This window comes from Rhinatrema bivittatum, chromosome 4, assembly GCF_901001135.1.
Source record: "Rhinatrema bivittatum chromosome 4, aRhiBiv1.1, whole genome shotgun sequence".
NCBI lineage: Eukaryota > Metazoa > Chordata > Amphibia > Gymnophiona > Rhinatrematidae > Rhinatrema > Rhinatrema bivittatum.
The window spans coordinates 232,209,831-232,237,436 of NC_042618.1; the positions used below are offsets into that span (position 1 = coordinate 232,209,831).

The following is a 27,606-nucleotide window of genomic DNA, read 5'->3' on the forward strand; positions in this document are numbered from 1 at the left end:
ATTAGGCTGGTGATGACCGCTATGGCACTCTGTAGTCGGATGGAAGATCCCTACTTAGTAGTTGGTTTTGATGCTGAAAAAGCATTCGACAGGGTAGAATTGGGGGTATTTGTTTCACCTTTTACAATGCGATTCAAGTCATCTATCAGGACCCAAAGGCCTCTATTTTGATAAATGGTTCTCAAACAGACACTTTTCGTGTCACTAGAGGTACTCAACAGGGTTGCCCACTCTCCCCTCTTCTCTTTCTCTTGAATCTCGAACCACTGTTATTGTCTATCCAGATGACTAAGGAGGTGAGGGGAATTCAGTTGCAATCTGGGAAGCAATCAGAGTTATTTAAATATGCAGCCTTTGCTGAAGATATATTAGTCTTTCTTACAGACCCCAAACAGTCGTTGAATTCTTTGATAGCACTTTTTAATTCTTTTGGAGTCTTTTCTGGATTGTGCCTGAATCAGGATAAATCAGAGGCATTGGCCTTCCTAGAGGCCCTTAAAGAGTGCTGGGGGGGAATCCTTTCCCTTGCAGTGGGCTGGGTACTCTATCCGATATCTTGGCATCCGTCTTTCTACTGATCTCACTACAATCTATTGTCTCAATATACCTGGTCTGTTAAAGCTTACTCATGTCAAACTGCAAGCATGGCAGGATTTGCCGCTTTCCCTAGGGGGCCGAATTAACCTATTTAAAATGTTTGTTCTTCCCAAATGGCTTTGTCTTGCAGAACTTGCCACTCCATGTCAAACATTAAGACCTCTTACGTCTTGATAGAGCCTTATGCCTTTTTATATGGCGAGGCAAAAAGTCACGCATCCCCCTAGTTTGGCTGAAAACAAGATGGGGGTCGGGAGGTTTGGGAGTCCCTGACCTTGCCAATTACAATTTAGCGGCCAACCTACATATTGTTCAGGAATGGCTTTTGGGAGACTTTCACTTTAATATTTTGGCTGAAAAGACAATGGTGGCCCCCCCTAGACCTACGATATGTCCTGCAGGTGCCTTCTGCCCAACTTCCACTTTCTTTATCGCACAATATACTGATCTCACCTTTAAGGAAGGTTTGGATGTACTTAACAAAGCAGATGGGGTTGCCAAAGGTTTGCTCCTATTTGCTCCCTATTCTAGACAATCTTGAGTTCACCTCTGGCTCTCAATCCGCTAGCGTTCGCACTTTGGTGTCTCAGGGAATTACCCAGCTGGGCCATTTGTTGGATGATGAAGTTAGAATCCTCACTTTCCCAGGTTTGAAAAGCTTATATGGGTTGACTGATGTACATCTCTTTGCATATTTACAAATACATCACTATGTCCATACCCTACCAGTGACCTCCAGGCAGCCCACAGTCTTTCACTCTTTAGACTCCCTTTTTCTGTTTGAAAAGTCAAATCCCATATCCTTGTCCACTTACTACAAGAGTTTACATAAGCTTGTTAAGATAGACACTTGTTCCACCTTAGTTGAGATGGAACAACAATGGGGCGTGTATGATTGTCGTATCTGTTTTTTATGCCTGTTTTAAACATAACTCAGCAACCTCTCAATATGTATTATAGGGAAATGCAGTACACATTCCTTTGGAGAGCCTTTGTGTCCCCTCAAGTTGCATATCATTCTAAGCTCACATCCTCAGCAATTGGTACTCTATCCCACTCTTTTTGGGAATGGTCCCTTTGTTAAGAAGTTCTGGAGATGAATTGTAGGCTATGTTGGTGATCTTTTAAATGTTCAAGTCCCCCTTTCTCCGAAAGTTTTGTTATTTGACTGCAGTACCCCACTGCTGATTCGGGGCTTCGGGCCTCGTTTGTTCTTAAAGAAAGCGTGTGCTGTGGGGAAAAAAAGTGATTCTCTTGTTTTGGAAAGGGAAAGACACTCCCTCTTTTTGGGTTATGGCGTAATCACTTACACCGTATGATGCAGATGGAAAATATGGTGTCACGTGTCTCACCCCAACACAGACGACGCTTTTTGTTGACTTGGGACTCCTAACTTCAAGCATTTCCACATCGCTCCAGGAGTTTGCTTTTAAATGACTGACCTACAAGCCTATGTGAATAGTTTTTGATTGACTGTGGGCATAGCACTGCATATGCATAAGGACTTTTGGGGGGGGGGTGATGGGGGGAGGTTGTAACAGGGGTACGAAACATTTAAAACAATTGTCTGTCTGTTACTATATGCTGTTACTTCAGGTTGCATAAGGAAACCTGCACCCCAGGTCATGTTCAGTTTTTTCTTTGCCCTGTTTAATAAAACATTTTGAACTGAAATGAAGCTTATGCAAAATAACATTGCAATGCACTTCCCAATGCTTTCCCCTTAGACTTACACATGGAAAATAATTATCTTAGATTTAAGAAACTGGTAAAGGCCTGGTTATTGTCTCCGGTGTTCAACGACTAGGTTATAATAATACTTTCCTTTTAATTGAGATCAAATTTTACTTTGTCTAACCCTATTATTCTTATATTGAATTATGTTTTATATTTTTATCTCATACTTTATTGTATTGTAGTTTAGTTGTATTTTTATGATTTATTTGTTTTATTGTACACTGTTCTGATTTTTTGGGAAAATCAGGTTCTTAAATAAATTGCCATTGCCATAAGCCTGTAGCCATTATGGAACCATTTTGGATTTAAACTTTTTTTTAATGCTTGTGTTTGTCTCAGGATGACTATTGCAATATGCCCTTTTCTTAGCTTCAGGTTTTGAAATGTGCTTCTGGATTTTTTTTTCAGTATAGCCAGTAGCTTAGTTTTCTCCCCCCCCCCCCCCCCCCCCTCCCCCCATAACAAGTTGACAGAAGATACACAGGGCTTAATTTGTGGGGGAAGAGCTTGGAACTCAGTTCCAACACTACTTTTCAGACTTAAGAGGCAGAACAGCAGGAGCGTTCTGCACCATCCACTCCCCTTCATGCAGCCTACAGGGAAGAGGAGAGAAGGGGGTTAGCCTGAACTAGACAGAGCAGAGAGCAGCCACTGCTTCCTAAACCAGCCCCTTCCCTCCTGTTACATAGGAACAGGAGGGGAAGGGATAATTCTGAAGCAGAGCAAAGCACAAGTACAAAAGAGATTGGATTTGCACACATTTGAAACTTATGAACAGCAATACCAGTCCTCAAGACTTCAACCCTGCCCTTGATGATTAGCACTAGAGCTCACACGTTTCAAACTTGTGCTAATTCAACCTCTTTATGTGTCTGTTACCCAGGGCTTAATTTCTGACCAAACAACCCAGAAATGACCTTCTGCCACCTTTTTCCAGTACTCCAGAAGGCAGAGTAGAGCCGAGAGTGAAAACTGGTTCCAGCTCCCCTGCAGAAAAAGAGTAGAGCTGGTGGAAGTACAGATTATTTCTGGCCTACAGGCCAAGAAGAAGCAGAGCAGAGTGTGTTGGAGCTGTTTACATTGAGACAGCTGCAGCCACATGGCCTTTTATTTTTGTTCAGTTTGCTGGCAGAATTGAGGAGGCCATGAGGAAGAATGGCCAAGGTCAAAGACAGGAGATGAAAATCTGTTACCCCACTGCTTCTGCTGCTGCAACTGGATATGTTTGAATATATGTTTGAGTGTTTAGGGGAGATTTAAGACCCGGCTCACACAGGTCACATCTAACCCTGGCTAGCCCCATTCCCCCCACTCCAGCTCCTTTCCCTACTCCTCCCCTTTCCCAGTCCACAGTTCCACTTCCTTTTTGTCTACAAATTAAGACCTGAAGATAGTGATCTAGGATCAAGGTCCTTAAATCAATTCCTGTGCAAAAATACCCAGATCAGGTCATCTCCATTAGCCGGCCTCTAAGAAAAATGATCTGATTGAATTTTCTGCTCTCCTCTATTTTGTTCTTATATTCTTTTAAGCCTGACTCATGAAGAGCAGCTCAGAGCACAACATGGGACTGCAACAGGGGCCTCTCCACTGAACCTCAACTCTGGGGATTACAAGGAAGTAGATATTCTCCAGATGTTAACCAAGGCCAAAGATGAGTACACTAAGGTGAGCTTTATTCTGCCTAGCACAACTGCACATTTTTCTAAGCCCTTGCAGTCTATAACTTAAAGAAATTGTATCTCTTCCTTTTGCTCCCCCTGCCTTTTATTACTGTGTATCAGTTTTCCAAAAGACAGTATCTTGTCGGGGTTAAAATTTAAAATTGGGCTGATCGTGGCTGACATCATCGGAACCGGTGAATTCCATCTGTTTTAATTTGAGGAGGTGAGGTTGTCAAAGAAGAGGAGGGAATTGTTTTGGGATCATGATCCAGGATAACATTTTAATGATCCAAAAAGTGGGTGTAAAAGCATCTAAATTTCAGTGGCATGCGGTCAGGGCCTTCAAGGGATTCAGTGAATCTCCAGCCCTGGCCCCTTTTTTTTTTTTTTTCAGCTGCCCATCTGTACAGCCAATAGAAACAGCAGCTTGTGGCTGCCTGTAGGCTGCACCCCAGAAATAGCCAATACAAATAAAGCTTGCAGTACACAGAACAGGTTAGGAGTCTCATCAGTAGGCCAATCACAAGGACTGGTAGCAGACTAGTGGCAGTTCAAGCACTGGTTATTGAAGCAGCAGCACAGCAAGAAGGAGAAGGCAGGCAGGCCCAGCATGACTGGGTGTGCAAACCGTGCAATTGAACATGGCAGCACACCCGTTGGGGGAGGGGTTTGTTGGGAACAAGGAGAGGCCCGTGCTACCGCTGGTGGACGCGATCCCACCGGGGGTGGAAGAAGCAGGAGGCTCATGTGGCCGCTGGTGGACCCCCATCCCACCAGAAACGGAAGAATGAGAACACCCTTGCCATGGAAGAAGCCATTCCTGCAGCTCCTCCTCAAGTGCTGGCCCCTCGTTAATTCAACATTCTCAGTGCTAGCAATTCCTGTATTCTCATCTTATGATGCATGAGATGAGAATACAGGAAGTGCTAGCATCGCGAGTGTTGAATTATCACGGGGCCAGCATGCAGGAGGAGGTGCAGATCGGTTGCTCTCCCTGACAACAAATATTCAGACTGGCGGCAGCAACAGCAGAGGAAAAATGACCCATGGATTCTACCTGCCTGGTCTTCGTGTGTGTGTGAGTGAATGGCAGGCTGCCTGAGTGCATGTGTGTGTGTGTGTGTGTGAATGGGAGCTTGCCTGGGATGTGTGGGTAAGAATGGGAGCTTGTTTGGGTTATGTGTGTGTGAATGAATGGGAGGCTGTCTAAGATGGGGTTGTATGTGTATGAATGGGAGGCTGCCTGGATGGGTGTGTGTGTATGATTTGGAAGCTGCCTAGGATGCATGCATGTGTGTAAATGGGAGCCTACCTGGGATGCGTGTGTCTATGTGTATGTGGGTGCGCATGCATGCATGGGAGCCTTCCTGGGATGGGCAGGGGTGTGTGTGTGAGAATGGGATCCTGCCTGGCATTTGGGTGGATGTGAATGGGAGCTTGTCTGGGATGTGTGTGTGTGTTTGTGTGTGTGAGAGAGTATGGGGCTGCAGGTGGATACCAACCTGCTAGCAGCTGAAATGAAGAGGGAGGGCCCAGGGCTGCTGGCAGATCCCAACCAAAGAAGAGCTGGAGATGCCTGTGGTTTGTCTGAGAGGAAGCATAAGTATGTATGTGTAAATATAAAAAAGAGAGGAGAAAGTTGGTGCACCTCACTTCCTCTAATCTACGACAATCTCAGAGTCACTAGAAATAAAAAGTTCCCAGGTATGGAGCACATGAATTTTTAAAATCTTTTTCAGTTTTATTTTTCGGGTGTTATTTAATGTCCCTGCTGTTTTGAAATATTTTATTGGTGTTTGAGACATTTTATTTTTCATCTGTTTTTGGAATATTATTATTAGCATGTCTTAACTGTTATGATTATGTGTTTATTTTATTTCTTGATTTTATTGTTTGCTGTTTGAAGAATGGTGATGGTTCTGGTTTTCATTGTTCCACTGCATAGAGAGTCTGGCTTCTTGTGATTTCCAGTTCAGGTTTTGTCATGTTTATATGTCTATTTTATGGTTGCTCTATTCTGTATTTGGTGAGGGTCTATTTATGTTCTGCATGTGTGACTAAGATGAGGTATTCTCCTAATAGGAAATGTATTGGTATTTTAGGGCTTTTGGAGGGTCAGGCTCACACACAACACACATTACAATAGGCCTAATACCATATGGGTGCCAAGTGTGTTTTTATAGGATTTCTGGTTAGCATCATAGCAGTGCATATATGGAATATGGAACTTAGATATTTTTCATGTAAGATGTTGTTAAAAATGCACAACTCTTAACTGTGTGTGTGGAGCAGGGTGTGGGGGGCATTGTGCAAGGCTGGGCACCTAATACCCGGGGGACAGGCAGGGCACATGGTAGCAGTTTTCAAAGTTTGTATCACTGAAGGGAGCCGGGATTTTTTTTTTTTAGGTTGGCCCAGAACAGACAATGAATGAAAAGGGGGGGGGGGGGAGCAGTATAGTAACTGTTTGCACAGGGCAGCAAAAAAGCTAGCACTGCCCTGAAGTCAGGACCTTGCTTCAGCCCTGAAGTCAGGTCTCGCCTTCTACCCCATGTGAAAAGCAGGCCAGCAGGGAGTATGAGATTGGGACGGGATCTCTTCAGAATTGGAGCTATCTTCTGCACCCATGCAGATCCAGAGGCAGGTGGTAGGAGGGATAACTAAGTGTAGTGTGTGGCTGTTTCTTCTAGGCTTGCAGTATTGATGTTTGAATTGAGCTGAGAAAAAGTTCAGTGAGCAGCGTGTGACAGTGAGAAAGTATGGGAGGGAAGGAGGGGTGGGGAGCAAGACTGCTAGGGACTAGGAGGGGCTAGATGGGGGAGAGGGGGTTAGGGAGCATGACTGCTTGGAATTAGATGGTCTGAGGGAGAGGAGACTGGGGACCAGAAGGTATGTGTGTGTGTGGGGGGGAAGCCAGAGTGAAAATAGGGTTGCCAACTGGCTCCTCCAGATTTTCAGGATAGGTTGATCCACTCCTGGTTTTATTCCCCTGCACGCAGGTATTTAAAGTCTTGATTTTCTGAGGGAATACAATAAGTAAATCAGAATAAGTCCCAGCATGCAATGGGATAAAGCCAGGACTGGATCAACCTGTCCTGAAAATGTGGAGCTGGCAACCCTATGTGAGAGAGAAAAAGAGAGTGTGTGTGTGTGTGATCATGTGTGGAAGAGAGAGGATAAAGTTTGTGTGACCTCCTTCCCCCAATCCACAACAATCTCAGGATGACTGAGAATCAAAAAAATCGCAGGTATAGAGAGCCAGAGATTGTCTTTATTAGTTTTCATTATTAGATGTTTGATGTGTCGTTTTGAAATACAATGGTGTTTTGGGAAATTTATAAACAGTTTTATGTGGTTTTAATTATTGAATGCTCACAGAGACCTGGATCATGGCGTATCATGATTGGGATAAGGCCATCCTGGGCTATAACTTAAGAAGGAAGGACAGAGAGGACAGAAAAGAAGGAGAAGTAGCTCTTTATGTCGAAAACTATATCCAAGCGCTGGAAATGCAAGGGATGTGGAGTAGGGAAGAAGCATTATGGGCTGTCCTGAAGAAAAAAAAGAGGATGGTTCTTTCATTTACATTGGTGTGGTCTACAGATCTCTGACTCAAACAGAAGAACTGGACAGTGATCTGGTTGAAGTCATCCAAAAGGTGAGAAAGAAGGGAGACTTGTTGCTTGTTGGAGATTTTAATCTGCCAGATGTGGATTGGAGTATCCCTTCTGCAGAATTTGCAAGAAGTGGAGAAATAGTGGATGCCCTTGAAGGGTCTCTCCTCAAACAAATGGTAATGGAACCCATGAGAGAGGGTGTGATACTTGATCTAGTGCTCACAAATGGGGATAAAGTCTCTAATGTCCAGGTAGATGCCCATCTGAGCACCAGTGATCATCAGACAGTATGGTTTGATATCACAAATAAGATACAGAGAAGTCACACAAATACCCAAGTTTTGGATTTCAAAACTACAAACTTTGTCAAAATGGGGATGTTCCTGGAGGAAGAACTAGAAGACTGAGAGATAATGGGTGAGGTGGAACAACAATGGGCCAAATTAAAAGGAGCTATTACAACGGCAACAAATCTATATATTAGAAAAGTAAACAAACGTAAGAGGAAAAAGAAACTGATTTGTTTCTCAAAGGAGGTGGCTGAAAAAATTCAGGCAAAAAGAACAGCGATCAAGAAATATAAGGGATCCCCAAAAGAAGAACACAGGGAAGAATACCTGGTGAAACTGAGGAAGAAGAAAGAAATTGGGAAAGCAAAAGATCAAGTGGAAGAAAAGTTTGCCAAAGAGGTAAAACGAGATGTTAAAACATTTTTCAGATATATCAGAAAAAGAAGGGAGGCCTGAAGTGGTATTTTGAAATTGAAAGGTGACAGGGAGCAATGTGTGGAGAGAGTCTAAGAAATAGTAGAAATCTTCTATATAAATAAAAATGTAAATGTTCGTTTGTTCAAAATCTTAAATCTCCAAAAGTTCTTCACCGATTGCTTTGAAATTTTGACACAACGTTGCATTCAAATACGCGTGATTTTATATACCTATAATATATAGATGTCACAGCTGTGACAGGTAAAAACATGCTTTTTTGGAAAAACAGCACCATCTGTTGGACGTACAAGCAACACACGCTATCTACAATATAAATGGGCTCTGACCCACGGCCCGCAAATGCGCAGTAGAGAGCAGCTCTACCGCGCATGTGCGGACCATTGAGCTCCGCACTATGTGCTGGGTGTCGCAGAGGGGAGGAGGAAAGGGCAGACGAGTCGCCACTCCGAGAAACGGCTCAGCCCGTTCCTCCCCCGCTGGGGAAGGGGGGAGGGAGTAGGGACTGTCGGACAGTTACACACAGGAGGAGGAAAGGGTAGAAGAGTCGCCGAGCCAGTCCGTCCACCGCCGGGGAAGGGGGGGAGGGAGTTGGGACGGCCGGAGCAGAACAAATGCAGTAGAAACCGGCTGTGAGGAGATCACAAGCAGCTGCAGCCTGCAGCAGCCAAAGCGCAAAGAGCTGAACAGAGAACAGCTCGCCCTCCTCCCCCGCCCCCTGAGTCCCGCAGATGAGAAGCCAAGCAAATATCCCGCAACTGCAGGGGGGGGAGGGGGAAGGCAGTGCTGTCAGCCCGCCCGTGGGTCTCAGCCTCCATGGGAAGAGTTTACATGGGCATCGCTCCACCCCCACTCCCAGCAAAGCACCGTGATGAAAGTGAAAGCCAGAGCCCTGCTCCCTCCTCCCTCTCAAGCCCCCGATCGGATTTCTTAAAGGCACAGGTCTGCCAGAAAGAGCAAAGTAAGATAGGCAACTTGTCCCAAATCTGTTGCAGTGCCTGCCGCCTGCCCTTTGCGATTGGGGGGGAGAACGGAGTGTTTTCCTCTCTCTCCCAGACACAACTGGCGTGGGAACTTTGCAAGCTCTTGCGAGTGCAGAGCAAAGACTTAGGTGGGGAGGGGACAAAAATCCCACCCATTTTAACTGTGTGAGAGAGAAGTGTAGTAATGTGCACTGAAGGCGAGTGTGAGTGCAGAGATAGAGGGAGACTATGTGAGGGATTGTGTATGTGTGTGAGAGGGATTGGGTGTGCGTGTGTGAGGGACAGAGGGAGAGTGTATGCACGAGAGAGAGAGAGAGATTCTCTACCCCCCCCCCAGCTCTCCACTTATAGGTTACAGTGGAAGGGGAATGGGAGAGCAAAGGAGTTGCGGCCTGTAAGGATAGCGTGAAAGGGGTCTGAGCCTGTCCCTCCGCCACCGGGGAAGGGGGGAGGGAGGGAGTTGGGATGGCAGGACCATTACGCCTCGCGAGATCCCCCTTGGCCACCGCTGCAGCTCCTATCACTGCCGCCACCTCTGGCCCTTCGTGGTGCTAGGGGGGGTGGAGCGGAGCAGAGCAAAGATGTAGGAGGAGAGGGGACAAAAATCTCGCCTGTTTTAACGGGCTTAACGGCTTGGACTAAATATTTTACGATTCCATTTCAATGTTTCCGATTGCATTGATAAATTGAATTTTCATAGATTTCAATTTATTTTCATTTTGATTTAATTATTTCGTGTGACATTGCGTTGGAATTTAGCTGTGTCGTTTCCCATACTGTTCATTTAGTGAGTATAGTTTGTTTTTTCTTTTTTCATTCTTTTTCATTTCTAGAATTATGCGGTTTACATCTAGAAATGGATTGCTTCTCACATGGACAATTATATGTTACGTGTTCTAGAGTCGGCAAACCAGACAATCTCTATATCTGCACAGACAATGGAGGAACAAAAAATATTGTATACCCACAAGCATTGTGAAATTTACCAATTTCGAAACGTGTACTTTCTCTTTTCTTTCTTTTCCATTTAACCAGACTGAGCCACAGCAACGCGTGGCCGGGTACAGCTAGTATTAAATAAATACTTCAGTGTTCACTAAAGAAGACCCTGGAGGAAGGACCTTTGCTGGTTGACAAGACTGTAGATGGAAATGGGGTGGACAAAATTCCATTTAAAGAAGAGAATGTATGGGAAGAGCTAGGAAAACGGAAAGTGGATGAGGCCATGGGGTCGGATGAGGTACATCCCAGGATACTGTGGAAACTCAGAGATGTGCTAGTGGCTCCGCTGAAAGATCTGTTCAGTAGATCCCTGAATTTGGGAGTGGTGCCAGATGACTGGAGAAGCGTGGTGTTGGTCCTGTAACACAAGAGTGGCAGTGCAGAGGAGGCTGGAAACTACAGGCCGATTTCCCACCTCTAAGGTGAGGATAAACTAATGTAGTTATAATCCGGTGAGTTGCTGACCCCAAGGTACCATAAATTCACAGAGGGAAGGTCCTGTCGAATAAACCTGATTGATTTTTTTTGATTTGGTGACTAGAGAATTTGATCAAGGAAGAGTGCTCGATGTAATCTACTTGGATTTCAGCAAAGCTTTTTATATGGTCCCACATAGGAGGCTAGTGAATAAAATGAGAAGTTTGGGAGTCAGTGGCAAGATGGTGGAGTAGATTACAAACTGGTTGATTGACAGGAGACAGTGTGTAATGGTAAATGGAATCTACCCTGAAGAGATAACGGTGTTAAGTGGAGTGCCACTGGGATAAGTTTTGGGACCGGTTCTGTTCTATCCCTTCTTCAATGTTGCTCACAAAGATATTGAAGGTAAAATTTATCTATTTGTGGATTATACTAAGATCTGCAATAGAGTGGACATGCCTGAAGGAGTAGAGAGAATGAAAAGTGATTTAAGAAAGCTTGAAGAGTGGTCGAAGATTTGACAGCTGGGATTCAGTGCATTTAGGGTGCAGTGATCCAAAAGAGCTGTGATGGAGGATGAGCGTCTAATGTGCACAGACTGGGAGGAAGAACCTAGGGGTATTAGTGTCTGGCATTCTGAAGGTAGAGAATCAATGTGACAAGCCAGAAGAATGCTGGGCTTTCTAGAGAGAGGAATAACCACTAAAAAAAAAAAATGAGATAATGCCCTTCTACAGGGCCTTGGTGAGGCATCACATGGAGTACTGTGTTCAGTTCTGGAGACTGTATCTCAAAAAGGATAAAGACAGGATGGAGACGGTACAGAGAAGAGTGACCAAAATGGTGTTGGATTTGTATCAGAAGACTTATAAGGAGAGGCTGAAGGATGTAAATATCAGTATACCATGGAGGAGAAGAGGTGCAGGGGGAGGTATGATACATACCTTCAGATACCTGAAAGGTTTTAATGATGCACAAACTTCGAACCTTTTCTTTTGGAAAGCAGACAGTAGAACTAGGGGTCATGAAATTAAATTCTAGTGGGGGGACAACTTAAAACCAATGTCATCCCCCCTAGAGTTTCATTTCAACTTCAAACCTTTTTCATTGGAAAGCAGAGAGTAGAACTAGGATGAGCCTTCCAGTCCTCTTACAGTATAAGAGGACTGGAAGGCTCATCTGCATACTGCTCCCAGCATCCCCTGGGAGAGGACTCCAGAGGTCACAGCAAGCGATCCAGGTTTTGAACTTCACAGCTGCAGCTTTCAGAGGCCCCACACCCTTTGCAGTAGAAGAGGACCAGAAGGCTCTTCTGTATACTACTCCCAGCATACCCTGGGAGAAGACTCCAGAGGTCACAGCAAGCGATCCAGGTTTTGAACTTCACTACTCCAGCTTCCAGAGGCCCTGCACCTTTTGCAGTAGAAGAGGACCGGAAGTGTATGTGTAGTGGCACGCAAATCTCAAACCTCTCAATCCTTTGAGTGAAGATGAAATTAATGGTGGTTGAAGAGGATTGGTAAGTATAGTTTTGGAAATTCTTGAACTTAAAAAAGTTTGGAGAGAGGTTTAATAGTGGGATATATCCTTTAGAGTATGTGTGTTTTTGAGATAATAAGCAAGCCAGAGGGAGTTAATTCTAGTGTCTGTCTTTCCCTGCCACCCATCCCAGCTCAACCCTTGATTTTTAGGCAAGAGACACTTTCTCAGTAAAAATCGATCAGGCTCTTTTCTAAATCATACTATTGCACCAGCCCTTATTGAGAGTTTAATCATCCCCTTGTAGGTCACTAGCAGATTAATTAGTGAATACACCTATAAATTTAATTCCTACTCCCTTAGCAACCTAAACTTAACTAAAACTCAACAAAATTAAGATGAAGGTAGCAGTCCAGCAGCAAGAGGGGGGCTTTCCAGTCTTTTGCATCGAGTGTCACATGTATGATTTTTTACCCTCCAGTTAGAAGTTGTACGTGTGCATGCAATGCAAAGAGCTCCTGTCTCTCAGAGAATGAGTCCGATCTCTGGAGGCTAGAGTGGCAGACCTGGAGGAGCTGAGGCAGACAGAGAGGTACATTGATGAGACCTTCAGGGACATAGTAGCCAAGTCCCAAATCCAGTCTGGCAACCCTGGTGCTGCCATGGATCAGAACGGTCTCCCAGTTGTAGAGCATTACCCTGGTGTAGCAGGAAGTGATCCTGTAGCAAGAACCTGCTCTCCAGGTGATCTCACACTGAGGACAAGTCTCCACGTCTCAAGAAAGATAAAGTTGCAGTGGAGAAGATACAGAGAAGGGTGACCAAAATGATAAGGAACAGCTCCCCTATGAGAAAAGACTAAAGAGGTTAGGGCTGTTCAGCTTGGAGAAGAGACTACTGAGGGTGTATATAATAGAGATCTTTAAAATAATGAGAGGTCTAGAATAGGTAAATGTGAATTGGTTATTTACTCTTTCGGATAATAGAAGGACTAGGGGGCACTATATGAAGTTAGCAAGTAGCACATTTAAAACAAATCGGAGAAAATTCTCACTGAACGTACAATTAAGCTCTGGAATTTGCTGCCAACAGATGTGGTTAGTGCAGTTCGTGTAGTTGGGTTTAAAAAAAGGTTTGGATAGGTTATTGAGGAGAATTCTATTTAGTGCTGTTAATCAAGTTACCTTAGGGAATAGCCACTGCTATCACTGGCATCAGTATTATGGTGATCTGCTTAGTGCAGAGCTTTCCAAAGTGTGTGTCGCGACACTTTAGTGTGTCACCTGCATTGTGCCGGTGTGTCGCGTAAGCCCGGTGCATATGACACACCGGCAAGTGGGAGCCAATGCGGCAGCCGGTGGAACTCATCTCACTGGCGGCTGAGCAGTGAAATATCACTATGCTGTGTGCCGGAGACACAGCAGGAAAATCGGTAGGGCAGTGGTGGAGCTCACGTCACCATGGCCCGAAGAAAAAGGGCACGTCTAAAATGTGCATGTGCTCCTCCTCCTTTCTGCCCACACGGCCCCGGAAGAAAAATGTTGCTGGAGCCGCACGGGCAGGAAGGAGGAGGAGCAGCCGCGTGCAGAAGAGGAGCAGCGTTGTTGCAGTGGGCGAGAAGAGGAGGAGGCCCGGTAGCAGGGTCCTCACCGCGGATCGGCCCGAGAAGATCAGAGTCGCCGTGATCGGCCCGAGAAGATCAGGGCTGCTGCAGAGCCCATCCTGCAGCGACCCGTGAAGAGGAGGCCCAGAGGTAAGAGAGGCTGAGGGCCTCTAGAGTGTGTGTATGAGATGAGTTGTGTGAGTGTACGAGGTGAGTTGAGAGATTGGGTGCCTGTGTGAGGACCTGAATGTTTGCAGAGACAGCATGTGAGAGCCTGTGTGTGTGTGAGAGAGACAGCACGTGACAGTGAGAGCCTGTGCTTGAGCAAGACAGCACGTGACAGTGAGAGCCTGTGCTTGAGCAAGACAGCATGTGGGAGTGAGAGAGCGCCTGGATGTGTGAGAGTCAGACAGCATGTGCAAGAGAGACTGTATGAAAGAGCATGTGAGTGAGAGCCTGTGTGTGTGTGAGAGAGAGACAAAGCATGTGAGAATGAGAACCTGACAATGTTTGAGGGAAGAAGATAGATGGAGAGAAAAGAAATAGAAAAAAGACAATATGAAAGGAATTGGCAAAAAATTAAGAAAGGGGAGGTGGAACAAAAAAGCCTGTGACCAACCGATTAGAAAACTAAGATCAGACAGCAAAGGTAAAAAAACAAAATAAATTACTTTTTACTGATTGGCACATGTAATCTTTGGTAATGTGCAAGAGTAGCACTTTCTATATGCGGATTTCACAATGTACGAGATCAACATGGAGGAAGTGGAAACCCACGGGGCCTGCACAGAGGAGGCAGCAGAATGGGCTTCAATGCCAACAGCAACAATCAGCGCCTCCCCAATAGCCATGTGGCATCAGTGACAGTGGCAGCAGAGGAATGAGAGAGGCTCCGAGGTTGCTGGCAAAAGAAAGAGAGGGGGTCTGCCTTTAGTGTGTGCATGTGTATGAATGGGAGTCTGCCTGGGGGTGTATGTGTGTGAATGCATGGGTGCCTGCCTGAGGGTGTGTCTGTGTATGAGAATGTATGGGTGTCTTCCTGGGGTTTGTATGTGTGAGAATAGGTGCCGGCCTGTGTGTGGTGTATGTGTGTGTGTGAGAATGAATTGGTGCCTGCCTGGGGGTCTGTGTGTGTGAGAATGACTGGGAGCTTGCCTGGGTGTGTGTGTTTGTGAGTATGTGAGGGAGCCAGAGAGAGTGTGTGTATGAGAAAATCCAGGGGAGTAAGAGTTTGTGTGGGGGGGGGGGGGGGGTGTGTGTGGAGGGGGAGAGAGTGTCTTAGAGCCTGAGAGTGTGTCAGTGTCTGTGAGAGCGAGAGGTTATGGTGGGTATAAGAGCATGAATGTGTATGTATGTGACAGTGTATGTGTGAGAGAGAAGGGACATGTGAGTGTGTGAGAGAGGATAACCTCCTAATCCTGGACAATATCAGGGTGACGAAATCAAGAGCTCCCATGTATGGACAGCAGGGGCTTTTTAAAATCCTTATTAGTTTTAATTATTGGGTGTTATTTGATATATGTGCTGTTTTGAAATATTTTATTGGTGTTTGGGAAATTGTAAAAAATGTATATGATTTTAATTAATAGAAATTCTATTTATCAGTAGTTTTAAAAGTATTTTATTAGTATGGTTTTACTATTATAACTGATGCTTTATGTTTCTTGATTTTATTTGTTTTATGAGGAATGGTGGTTCTGTTTTTCCATTGTTAATACACAGAGTCTGGCTTCTTGGGGTTTCCATTTCAGTTTTTGTCTAATTTGTGCTCCTTTATTTTGTATTCTGTATTTGGTGAGGGTCTGTCTCTGCTCTGTGTGTGTGACCATGATGAGAGATTCTGCTAGCATAGGGATCTATAGCAATTGGGTTGGTTTTGTTTCCTCAGTAGGTGGTGTATTGGTATTCTAGGACCCAGTGTAATATTTACCCTTGCTTTTTCACAGGTAGGGTTATTGTTGTTTGAGTCCTTGGTGTTACTGTTATTTTATAATGGGATTGCAGTATAGATTTTGAGTGTTTTTTTTTGCGAGGTTTTATTTTAGTTCACAATGTGCCTGGCAGTGGAAGGTGTTTGTGCTGCTGTTACTGTGAGGTGACACCAGCATTTGAAAATATCTTTTAGTATGATGAGCTGTAAGGGAAACATCCAAGTTCCATTGTTTGGGGGAATTTCAATGGATGCACAGAGTTACAGAACTGGAGGTGCAGGATTTATATTGACATTTTGTCCCTTCCTATAAATTCCAGACTTCACTCTCATAGCCATCTAGAATTAGTTGAATGAGGCTATCAAATAATTATATAGTGTGAAACTGGCCAGCTTTTTAAAATTATGCAGAAGACCCTTTGGACTTTTTTATTAACACCAAATATTCAAAAGCTGTGTTCATCCCATCAAGCTCATATATCTCATTAAAGAGGTAAATTGAACACCACAATAACTGTTTTATTATTGTTACTCAAATTATAACAATAACATTAATCTTGGATTATATATTTTTAATATAAATGAAAGGTTTTCACAAGATATGTTGTGTCGTGAAACATTTTATTATGTATATATTTAAGGAAACATACATAAATTGTCGAAATACATTTCGTTCATTTAACCTTTGGTTTGCTAGTAGACTGAATTACTGTGTCCCGAAATTATGTTTGTCTAAAAAGTGTGTCACCAACATGAAAAGTTTGGAAAGCTCTGGCTTAGTGTTTGACTTCTTGCCAGGTACTTGTAGCCTGTATTGGCCACTGTTGGAAACAGGATGCTGGACTTGTTGGATCCTTAGTCTGACCTAGTATGGCAATTTGTTATGTTCTTAATCTCTAGGGGGGATGACTCAGAATCAATGTCAGGAAATACTTCTTCCCTGAGAGGGTGGTAGATGCTTGAAATGCCCTTCCGGAAGAGGTGATGAGGACAAAAACAGTAAATGAATTAAAAAAAGCATAGGAGAAACACTGTGGATCCCTAAAAGCTAGAGCATGGAAATGAAGAAAAGGGTGCATGGGGGTAACCTGCATGGAGCAGCAGTTAATACCTTTAATCAATTAGCTTTCATGATTTTGACGCAATTGCAGCATCACTCTCCACGTCAACGGTGGGATTGAAAGAGGAATTGGATTCAGACAACAGCCAACACTGGGCCCTGACTTATATGATCCAGGATACTGATACACTGACATTAGGTATAAAGCACAGGACTGCTTCTACGGCCAAATCTAAAAGCAAAGCACGTTCAAGCAGCACTGTCTGAATTATCAAAACTGATCACCACATAAAAATATTGCTAGTAGCATTACTATCCTTAACATAAGACTTATTTATTTATTTATTTAGGGCTTTTTTTTATACCGACACTCATGATACCAATCATATCGTATCAGTTTACAATAAACAGTGGTGCAATAACATTAACATCAACGTGAACAATAGGCGAAGAGAGAAAAAGTGCATAAAAGTTACAATAAAACAGGGGCACTTGAACTGGGAGGAGGAAAAGCCAGAGTCATGGCTAACATAGAAAAAAATAATATCTAGTGTCAGAAATAAATAATATCTAGTCATATACTTAGGACTATAATAATCACTTGTACTCAAGACTGAATATTATCAAATATATAAATAATATCCTATACTCAGGGCTGTAGAATATCAAATGTTCCTGACTAAATAGTATTACTTGGGGGTAACCTGCACGGAGCGGCAGTTACTACCATAAAAAAAAACTTGCTGGTTAGACTGGATGGAACATTTGGTCTTTTTCTGCCATCATTATTTTCTTACTATATTCATCTGCTGTTTTGAAATATTTATTTTTATTAGTATAATTTTACTATTATGCTTTGCTTTCTTGATTTTGTTTGTCGGTCTTTGTGTGTTCCTTATTACAAAGGGGAGGGATTTTGTTAGTGTATGGTTTCTGAGAGGGGTCTAAGCATTCCCGCTTGTTCTGTTTTCAGTAAGATGTGTATTGGTTTTCTAGAGCCTGTTGCACCTGCAGTGCTGCTTCTTACTGGGTAGGGTTTTGCTTGGGGTTTTTATTATTTTTTTTAATTTATAAATTTTTCAAGAATACAAAGAATAAACTTTGCTCAGAAACAGCATGAGAGAGAGACAATATCAGAAAAATAAAAGAAAATAAGATATACAAAGAAACAAGAACTCTCATTACATAGTCCTGGGAGTTAGTGTTGTTTTAATAAAGCAGATTTGTTTCTTGAGGTAAACTGTATTCTTGGCAGTCTATGATAGCTTTTATAGGATTGTGTAATTATTATCCAAAAACAGTGTAGGACCTGTCTTTATATGTGAATGTGTCTGATCTGACGTCTGAAGAAGGGGGACCTATGTATTATGTAGCTTTAAAAGCTATTGTGCAATATTTTTAGGTACAAGGATTTATAGACAGCCTGGCTTGTTCTGTGTTCCTAATAGAAGGTGTATTGGTGTTTAAGGCCTGGTATAATATTTGCAGTATTGCCTTGTCATAGATAGAGTTGTTACTGCTTGATTGCCGGCAGTTAGTGCTGTTCTGGTATGGGAGATTTACTGCATTGTAGTTGTTTATTCATGGCTTTCTGAGGGCCAAGCCTACACCTAATACATGTTAAAATGGGCCTAATGCCATATGGGTTCCAAATGTCTTCTGAGGGAGAGGAGGCTGAGGGAGCAAGACTGCTGGAGACCTGGGGGAGGGGAGAGGGAACTGAGGGAGCAAGACTGCTGGTGAGGGAGGCTGAGGGACCAAACTGAATCCCCTGGTATATATGTCATCACACGCCACTGTTAAATTCCCTTCCAGTAGACTGAGAACTTTGTTATTTTTGCCCTTAGTTTTTTAAATTGCTAAAATCCAGTTGCAGATTACAGTAAAGAGGCCTAATCTGCTCCTCCATCAATATCCAGATGAATTTTTTTTTTTTTTTTTTTTTTTTTGCAGTTGTGATCCAAAATTTAGTCTATCTCTAACTGACATGTTCATATTTTTATTTTGTTAAAACTGTTTTGGTGGTGTTGCTTTAAATAGATACTTATTTACCCTAGACTGTCAAGGTACTTGACATTATGCAAGATTAATTACATAGTTACAAAGTCCTTTCACCTCTTAAATTTGCAATTTAAGTCTTAGAAAAGGAATCTTAAGTGGTTTCATACAGGTCACAGCTGTCAGAAGGAGGGGATTCACTGGATTTGGAGCCCAGTTCTTTAGGCAGTACACTGCCCTGCAAGGCAGAATAGAAAGGGAGCATGTAAAACCTTAACACCTAATATAGGTTGTCTTTCAGGACCTTTTAAAACAAGTGACCTAGGCCTAGTTAGACCTTGGAACAGGAAAGTAACAAGTAATTAACTTTTCCTCTGCAGTTGGTTATCTTCTGGGAAGTGCAGTTCTGTGATGTACATCCCTGGTCTTGCAGTCCTGACGTGTGTGACTCCTAATCTCGTTTTGCTTAGTGGTGTGTTTGAGATATGACATGGACGCCACGTTCATCTCTGCTCATAGCTTCTGGGGTGTTACACTCTTTGACAAATACCTGATATTGTTTTCTATAGGGGGGATAGTGAACGCCCTCGCAGGTCTGCTGTTTTTCATAGGAATTGCTGTTTCATGTGACTGGCAATGTATGTGGCAAGGGGATTTCATTGTTTTGTTTTATGTTTTATATACACACTGAAAAAAGGTTTGTAAACCTTGTTTTTAGCCTTTCTCTTCTCAAATGTTCTCAAGTTCCTAAAATACAAGTTATCATATCACAAGACGTAATTAATGAAGTTATTACTTTCTTCTCTTGATTGTAGAGCAGCCTAAAATGTTTACCTTGGGGAATAAAAGCTTAATAATTTCAATTATTCATATAATAAACAGCATAAAATGCTTTACTGACTCTGTTGGATCCTTTTTGTTGTTCTGTTTTTATAAGCAGTACAGTATATAATGAATTCATCTTTTAAGTGTAGCAGGATTATTCACACTTGTTCCCTTCTCTTCCTTTACCACCACCATTGTACTGATTTATTCCTCCAAAGACAATTGTTTAAATTTTTAAATTTTGTGATATAAGAAAAAAGGTTGAGTGGAAATAACCTTGACAATTCACAATATACAGATGATATTCCCTTGAGTAACAGGTAATTTAAATGGAATTAAAAGAAAATAATCATCATAGTCATGAAGAGAAAGTAATAAAAAGATTATATCAAAGAGAATAAGAGAGTAGACAAAAAAGGGCACCAAGCTAATATAGCGAACAACCAAAATTAAACTCTGTTCACAAAACCAGAGGTTATTCAAGATCATTGTTAGTATAAGAATATAAATTGCCATACTGGGTCAGACCAAGGGTCCATCCAGCCCTGCATCCTTTTTCCAACTGTGGCCAATCCAAGCTACAAGTATCTGGCAAGTTCTCAAACACTAAGTAGATCCCATGCTACAGATGCCAGTAATAGCAGTGGCTATTCCCTAAGGCCCAGATTTTAAAAGCCCTACGCGCACCGAGCCTATTTTAAAAAGGCCCGGCGACACGCGAGTAAGTCCTGGGGCTTTACTAAAGGGGCGGGTGGGGGCGGGGCCAGAGGCCTCCGACATAGCGGCCATTGCCGCTGTGTCCGAGGATCACGTGCCAGCAGGCACAAAAGATAAGATAAAAGTCGGGGGGGGGGGGGGTTAGAGTAGGGCTAGGGGGAGGGGTGGAAAGGTCAGACTAGGGGGAAGGTAGCATGGCTCGGCGCTTGCAAGGTGCATAATTGTGCACCCCCTTGCGTGCGCCAACCACCGATTTTATAAAATCACATGTCATGTGTACGTGCCGAGTAGCTCACGCACATGAATGCGCTCGCACAGCTTTTAAAATCTACCCCTAAGTCAACTTGATTAATAGCACTTAATGGAATTCTCCTTGCGTGCGCCGATCCCTAGGGGAGCCCCGATGGCTTTCCCCGTTCCCTCCACCCCCCGCCCACCTTCCCCTATCTAACCTGCCCCCAGCCCTACCAAAATCTCCCCCCTACCTTTAATTCTTTATTTACGCCTGCCTCCGGGCAGGCGTAGTTTGCTCGCACCAGCATGACCGCTGTGCCGGAAGCCTCTGTCCCGCCCCCGGCCCACCCACTCCCCGCCCATTTTTTCAAGCCCTGGGACACATGTGCATCCCTGGGCTTGCGCGCGTCACCAAGCCTATGCAAAATAGGCTCAGTGCGCACAGGAGCGGGTTTTCGGGGTTACTCGTGTAACCCTTTGAAAATCCGCCCCTATATGCACTAACCACATCCTCTGGCAGCAAATTCCAGAACTTAATTGTATGTTGAGTAAAAAATAATTTTCTCTGACTAGTTTTAAATGTTACTTGCTAACTTCATGTAGTGCCCACTTCCTCCTATTATCTGAAAAATAACCAATTCACATTTACCCATTCTAAACCTCTCATGATTTTAAAGACCTCTATCATATCCCCCCTCAGTCATCTCTTCTCCAAGCTGTATAGCCCTAACCTCTTTAGCCGTTCCTCATAGGGGACCCTTTCTATCCCCTTTATCATTTTGGTTGCCCTTCTCTTTACCTTCTCCACTACAACTGTATATTTTTTTAGATGTGACGGCCAGAACTATACACAGTACTCAAGGTGCGGTCTCACCATGGAGCGATTCAAAGGCATTATGACATTTTCCGTTTTATTCACCATTCCCTTCCTAATAATTCCTAACATTCTGATTGCTTTTTTGACTGCCTCAGTACATGGAGCCGACAATTTCAGTTGTATTATCCACTTTGACGCCTAGATCTTTTACCTGGGTGATAGCTCCTATTATGGAACTTAACATCATGTAATTACAGTATGGGCTATTTTTCCCTATAAAGCATCACCTTGCACTTGTCTACATTAAATTTCATCTACCAATTGGATGCCCAATCTTCCAGTCTCACAAAATCCTTCTGCAATTTATCACAATTCGCTTGTGATTTAATTACTCTGAATAATTTTGTATCATCTGCAAGTTTGATTACCTCACTCATCATATTCCTTTCTAGATCATTTATAAATATATTGAAAAGCACTGGTTCAAGTACAGATCCCTGAGACACTACACTGTTTACCCTTTTCCACTGAGAAAATTGACCATTTAATCATAGTCTCTGTTTCCTTTCTTTTAACCAGTTTATAATCCACAAAAGGACATCGCCTCCAGCCCATGACTTTTTAGTTTTCTTAGAAGCCGACTTTGTAAAACACCTTCTGAAAATCCAAATACACTATATCTACCGGTTCACCTTTATCCACATGTTTATTAACCCCTTCAAAAAAATGAAGCAGATTTGTGAGGCAAGACTTCCCTTGGGTAAATCCATGCTGACTGTGTTCCATTAAACAATGTCTTTCTATATACTCTGTGATTTTGATCTTTAGAATAGTTTTCGCTATTTTTCCCGGCACTGAAATCAGGCTCACGAGTCTATAGTTTCCTGGATCGCACTTGGAGCCCTTTTTAAATATTGGGGTTACATTGGCCATCCTCCAGTCTTCAGGTACAATGGATGATTTTAGTGATAGGTTACAAATTTTAACTAATAGATCTGAAATTTCATTTTTCAGTTCCTTCATAACCCTGGGGTGCATACCATCCGGTCCAGGTGATTTGCTACTCCTTAGTTTGTCAATCTAGCCTACTACATCTACCAGGTTCACAGTCATTTGGTTCAGTTCATCTCACCCTTGAATCTCCAGAACCAGTATCTCCACAACATCCTTATTGGTAAAAACGGAAGCGAAGAATTCATTTAGTCTTTCTGCAATGGCCTTATCTTCCTTAAGATCCCCTTTAACCCCTCGGTCATCTAATGGTCCAACCAACTCCCTCACAGGTTTATTGCTTCGAATATATTTTTTAAAGTTTTTATTTTGAGTTTCCTAGCGTGTAGCCAGATGGACTCAGACTAGTGGGTTATGTGCTCCTCTGCCAGCAGATGGGAGACAGAGTCAGATTTCAAGCTGGGTACATATACCCCTGCACTGACCTCACTTCCTCAGTATCACTCCGTCTCCTAGCAGATGCGGACACTATCCCACACACACTAGCACAGTATTAGTAAAATTACAACAAGAAGATAAATTTACCTTAAAGAGATCGACTCTGTGGCCAACTTAATTTCAAATTCTCTCTTAGTCTGCCTTTATCAATGTTTTACACTTAACTTGAGAATGCTTATGCTTTTTCCTATTTTCTTCAGATGGATCCTTCGTCCAATTTTTAAGGATTTTTTTTGGCTACAAGAGCCTCTTTTACCTCACCTTTTAACCATGCTGGTAATTGTTTTGCCTTCCTTCCACCTTAATGTATGGAATACATCTGGACTGCGCTTCTAAGGTTTATTTTTAAACAATGTCCACACCTGTTGTATACTTTTAACCTTTCCAGCTGCTCCTTTCAGTTCTTTTGTAATTATTTTCCTCATTTTATCAAAGTTTCCCTTTTGAAAATGTAGTGTTAGAGCTGTAGATTTAGATATTGTCCCCCTTCCAGTCATTAGTTCAAATTTGCCAAGTAGCCCCACCATCATTACCTCTCTCACCAAATCCTGCATTCCACTAAGAATTAAATCTAAAATAGCTCCCTCTCTCATTGGTTCCTGAACCATTTGCTCCATGAAAGAGTCATTTATTCCATCCAGGAACTTTGTCTCTTGCATATCCTGATGTAACATTTACCCAGTCAATATTGGGGTAATTGAAATCTCCCATTATTACTGCACTGTCAAATTGGTTAGCTTTCATGATTTCTCTTAGCATTTCATCATCTGTCTGATCATTTTTGCCAGATGGATGATAGTATACTCCTATTACTATACTCTTACCCAACACACATGGGGTTTCTACCCATATAGATTCTACTGAGCATTTAGTCTCTTGTATGATCTTTATCCTGTTGGACTCTATACCCTCCCGGACATAAAATGCCACACCCCCTCCAAGTTGATCCTCCCTATCATATCGATATAATTTGTACTTTGATATAGCACTGTCCCATTGGTTATCCTCCTTCCACCAGATCTCTGAGATGCCAATTATGTCTATCTCATCATTGACTGCTATACACTTTAACTCTTCCTTCCTACTTCTTAGACTTGTGGCAGTGGCATACAGACATTTCAAACTGTTTTTTGTTTGTATTAACAACCTGTTTTTCAGTTGATAGGGATAATTTGAAATTCTTTAGCTCATGTGATTCTTTACTTAAAGGTACATTGAATGCTTTTGCTTTTATTGGAATCTCTCTGTTGGGGTGCCCTAACTTCTGTTTCATTAGTATCCTTCAAAGATACATTCCTCCGAACCATGTACCACTGAGTGACTGTCGGCTTTACCCCTTGTTCTAGTTTAAAAGCTGCTCTATCTCCTTTTTAAAAGTTGATTTATCTTTCAAAAGACTAACAATTTGTTCAGAGCTAAAATTTAAATGTGCCTAGTATTTTGATACCCTATCAAACATTTACAAGGATATTTCAGGTGAAATGAGCTGCTAATTCTTTCATCGTATGTATTATTCCTTTTTGAATGGATCGTGCTACGTCTGGAAATACATATTGAGGTAGATCTTTTGTTGCGCCACTGGCGCAAACAAAAGTACACCAGATTTTATAAGATACGCGCGTAGCCTATAAAATCCGGGGTCGGCGCGCGCAAGGCTGCGCAAAATCGGCAGCCTGTGCGCGCCGAGCCACGCAGCCTGCCTGCGCAAAATCGGCAGCCTGCGCGCGCCGAGCCGCGCAGCCTGCCTCCGTTCCCTCCGAGGCCGCTCCGAAATCGGAGCGGCCTCGGAGGGAACTTTCCTTCCGCGCCCCCCCCCCCCACCCCTCTCCTCAGCCCTACCTAAATCCCCCCCCTACCTTTGTTGGGCAAGTTACGCCTGCTTGAAGCAGACTTAACTTATGCGCGCCGCCCCGGCATCCCCCGGCACAGGCCGCAGTGCCGGGGGACTCGGGACCGCCCTCCCTGCCCGCCCCCGAACCGTCGCTATGCCCTCGGACCCACCCCGGACCGCCCCCTGCCCCTGGACATGCCCCAGGCACGCCCCCTCCCGCCCCTTTTACGAAGCCCCAGGACTTTCGCGCGTCCCGGGGCTTTGTGTGCGCCGGCGGCCTATGCAAAATAGGCGCACCGGCGCATGCAGACCTGGAAGAGTTGAGGCAAACAGAGGGATATATATAGAGGAGACCTTCAGGGACATAGAAAAGCAGTCCTAACCCCAGTCAAACAACCCTTGTGCTGTTTTGGAGGAGCAGGGTGTTCTACTAGGAAACCATCATCTTGGTGTGGCAGGAAGCAATCTTGTAGTTATGACCTGGCCTCCAAGTGATACTCATCCTATCACACCAAGGATATATCTCCAAGAGCATGTGCCCACAGGGAAAAGGTTAGGATAGCCATTGTAGTGAGTGGTTATTAGGAGTGTAGATAGCTGGGTGGCTGGTGGGCCTGAGGATAACTTGGTAATTTACCAGTATTGTGCAAAAGTAACAGACCTCATGTGCCAACTGGATAAGATTTTAGAGAGTGCTGGGGAGGAGCCTTCTGTAGTAGTATGTGTGTGTGTACCAATGACATAGGAAGGTGCAAGATGGAAGTTCTGGAGACTACAATTAGGCTCTTAAGTAGGAAACTGAAATCCAAAACCTCCAGGATTGTTTTCAGAAGTGTTCCTTGTTCCATACGCAGGACTCCAGAGGCAGGCTGAACCCCAGAGTCTCAATACATGGTTTAGAAACAAAGAAATATAGAAATGACAGCAGAAAAGGACCAAACAGTCCATCCAGTTTGCCCAGCAAGCTTATGGAAGTATCTACTGCTCCATACACTTATCAGTTTCCCCGACTGTCAAAGTCTGGATCCTTGTTGGTTGCTGTTTGATTACAATTCCCCGTTATCTCTTGCCATTGAAGCAGAGAGCAATGTTGGAGTTACATCAAAAGTATCAGGCTTATTGGTTAAGGGTAATAACCACCGCATCAGCAGGTTACCCCCATGCTTATCTGTTTCTCAGCCTGTACAATTCAGTGTCCTTGTTGGTTGCAGTCTGAATCTAATTCCCTTTTTTCTCTTTTCCCCCTGTCGTTGAAACAGAGAGCAATGATAGAGTTGCATCAACAGTATGAAGGCTTATTGGTTAAAGGTAGTAACCGCCACACCAGCAAGTTACCCCCATGCACTCTTTTCTTCATTCCCAAACTCTAGCCTTTAGGGAACCACAGTGTTTATCCCATGCCCTTTTGAAATCTTTTACTGTTTTTGTCTTCACCACCTCTTTCAGAAGGGTATTCCAGTGTCCACCACCCTCTCCGTGAAGAAATATTTCCTGACATTGGTTCTGAGTTGTCCTCCTTGGAGTTTCATTTCATGACCCCTAGTGCTACTGATATGGAAAATGTTTGTTGTTGATTGAGCATCGTTAAAATATTTCAGGTATCTGAAAGATATGAATCATATCTCCCTTGCACCTCCTCTCCTTGAGGGTATACATATTTAGGTCCTGCAACCTCTCCTCATAAGTCATTTGATGGAGACCCCCCCCCGCCCCCACCACCACCACCACCATCATTTTGGTTGCCTTTCTCTGGACCACCTCCATCCTGTCTCTGTCCCTTTTGAGATACAGTGACCAGAGCTGAACCCAGTACTCCAAGTGAGGCCTCAACAAAGACCTGTTCAAGAGTATTATCACATCTTTTTTTCTTACTGGTTATTCCTCTCTCTACGCAGCCTAGCATTATTCTGGCTTTAGCTATTGCCTTGTCACATTGCTTCACCATTTTCAACTCAATAGACACTATCACCCCAAAGTCCCAATCCTGTTCCGTGCACAACAGCCCTTCACCCACCATCACAAACATCTATTTGGATTACCATACCCCAGATGCATGACTCTGCACTTCTTGGCATTGAATCCCAGCTGCCACTTCTTCGACCATGGTTCAAGCTTCTTAAATCCTGTTTCATTCTCCCTACTCCTTCCGGGGTGAACACTCTTTGCAGATCTTAGTATCATCCTCAATTAAACAAACTTTACCTTCTACCCCTTCCGCAATGTCACTCACAAAGATATTGAAAAGAACCGGTCCCAACACCGATCCCTGTGGCACTCCACTTAACACCATTCTTTCTTCAGAGTAGGTTCCGTTTACCATCACATGCTGTCTTCTATCCGTCAGCCAGTTTGTAATCCACACCACCACCTTGGTGCTCACTCCCAAGCTTCTCATTTTATTCTTGAATCTTCTATGTGGGACCGTTTACTAAAATCCAAGTAAATCACATCGAGCGCCCTTCCAATTCTTTAGTCATCCAATCAAAAAAATCAATCAGATTTGTCTGACAGTATCTTCCCCTGGTGAATCCATGCTGACAGTATCTTGTCTGACAGTATCTTCCCCTGGTGAATCCATGCTGCCTGGGATCAAGCAGCCCACCGGATTGTAGATAGTTCATTATACTTTCCTTCAGCATAGTCTCCATTAATTTTCCCACCACTGAGATGAAGCTAACCGGTCTGTAGTTTCCAGCCTCCTCTCTGCTCCCACTCTTGTGAAGCGTGACCACCTCCATTCTTCTCCAATCACTTAGCACCACTCCCATTTCCAGGGATCTAGTGAACAGGTCACGCAGCGGACCGCCAGCACATTTCTGAGCTCCCTCAGTATCCTAGAATGAACCACATCAGGCCCCATGGCTTTGCCCACTTTCAGTTTTCCTTGCCCTTCCCATACATTCTCTTCTGTAAATGGA

At 43.5% G+C, this 27,606-nt stretch overlaps 1 protein-coding gene across 6 annotated transcripts in view; it reads left to right on the forward strand.

The window, feature by feature from the left end:
* DCP1B (decapping mRNA 1B) overlaps positions 1 to 27,606 on the forward strand; it is a 199,571-nt gene that overhangs the window by 139,804 nt on the left and 32,161 nt on the right. For all 6 annotated transcript variants that reach the window (XM_029599887.1, XM_029599888.1, XM_029599890.1 and 3 more), the window contains exon 5: positions 3,867 to 4,002. In XM_029599887.1, coding sequence (XP_029455747.1) covers positions 3,867 to 4,002 — 136 coding nt within the window. The remainder of the gene's footprint in view (positions 1 to 3,866; positions 4,003 to 27,606) is intronic.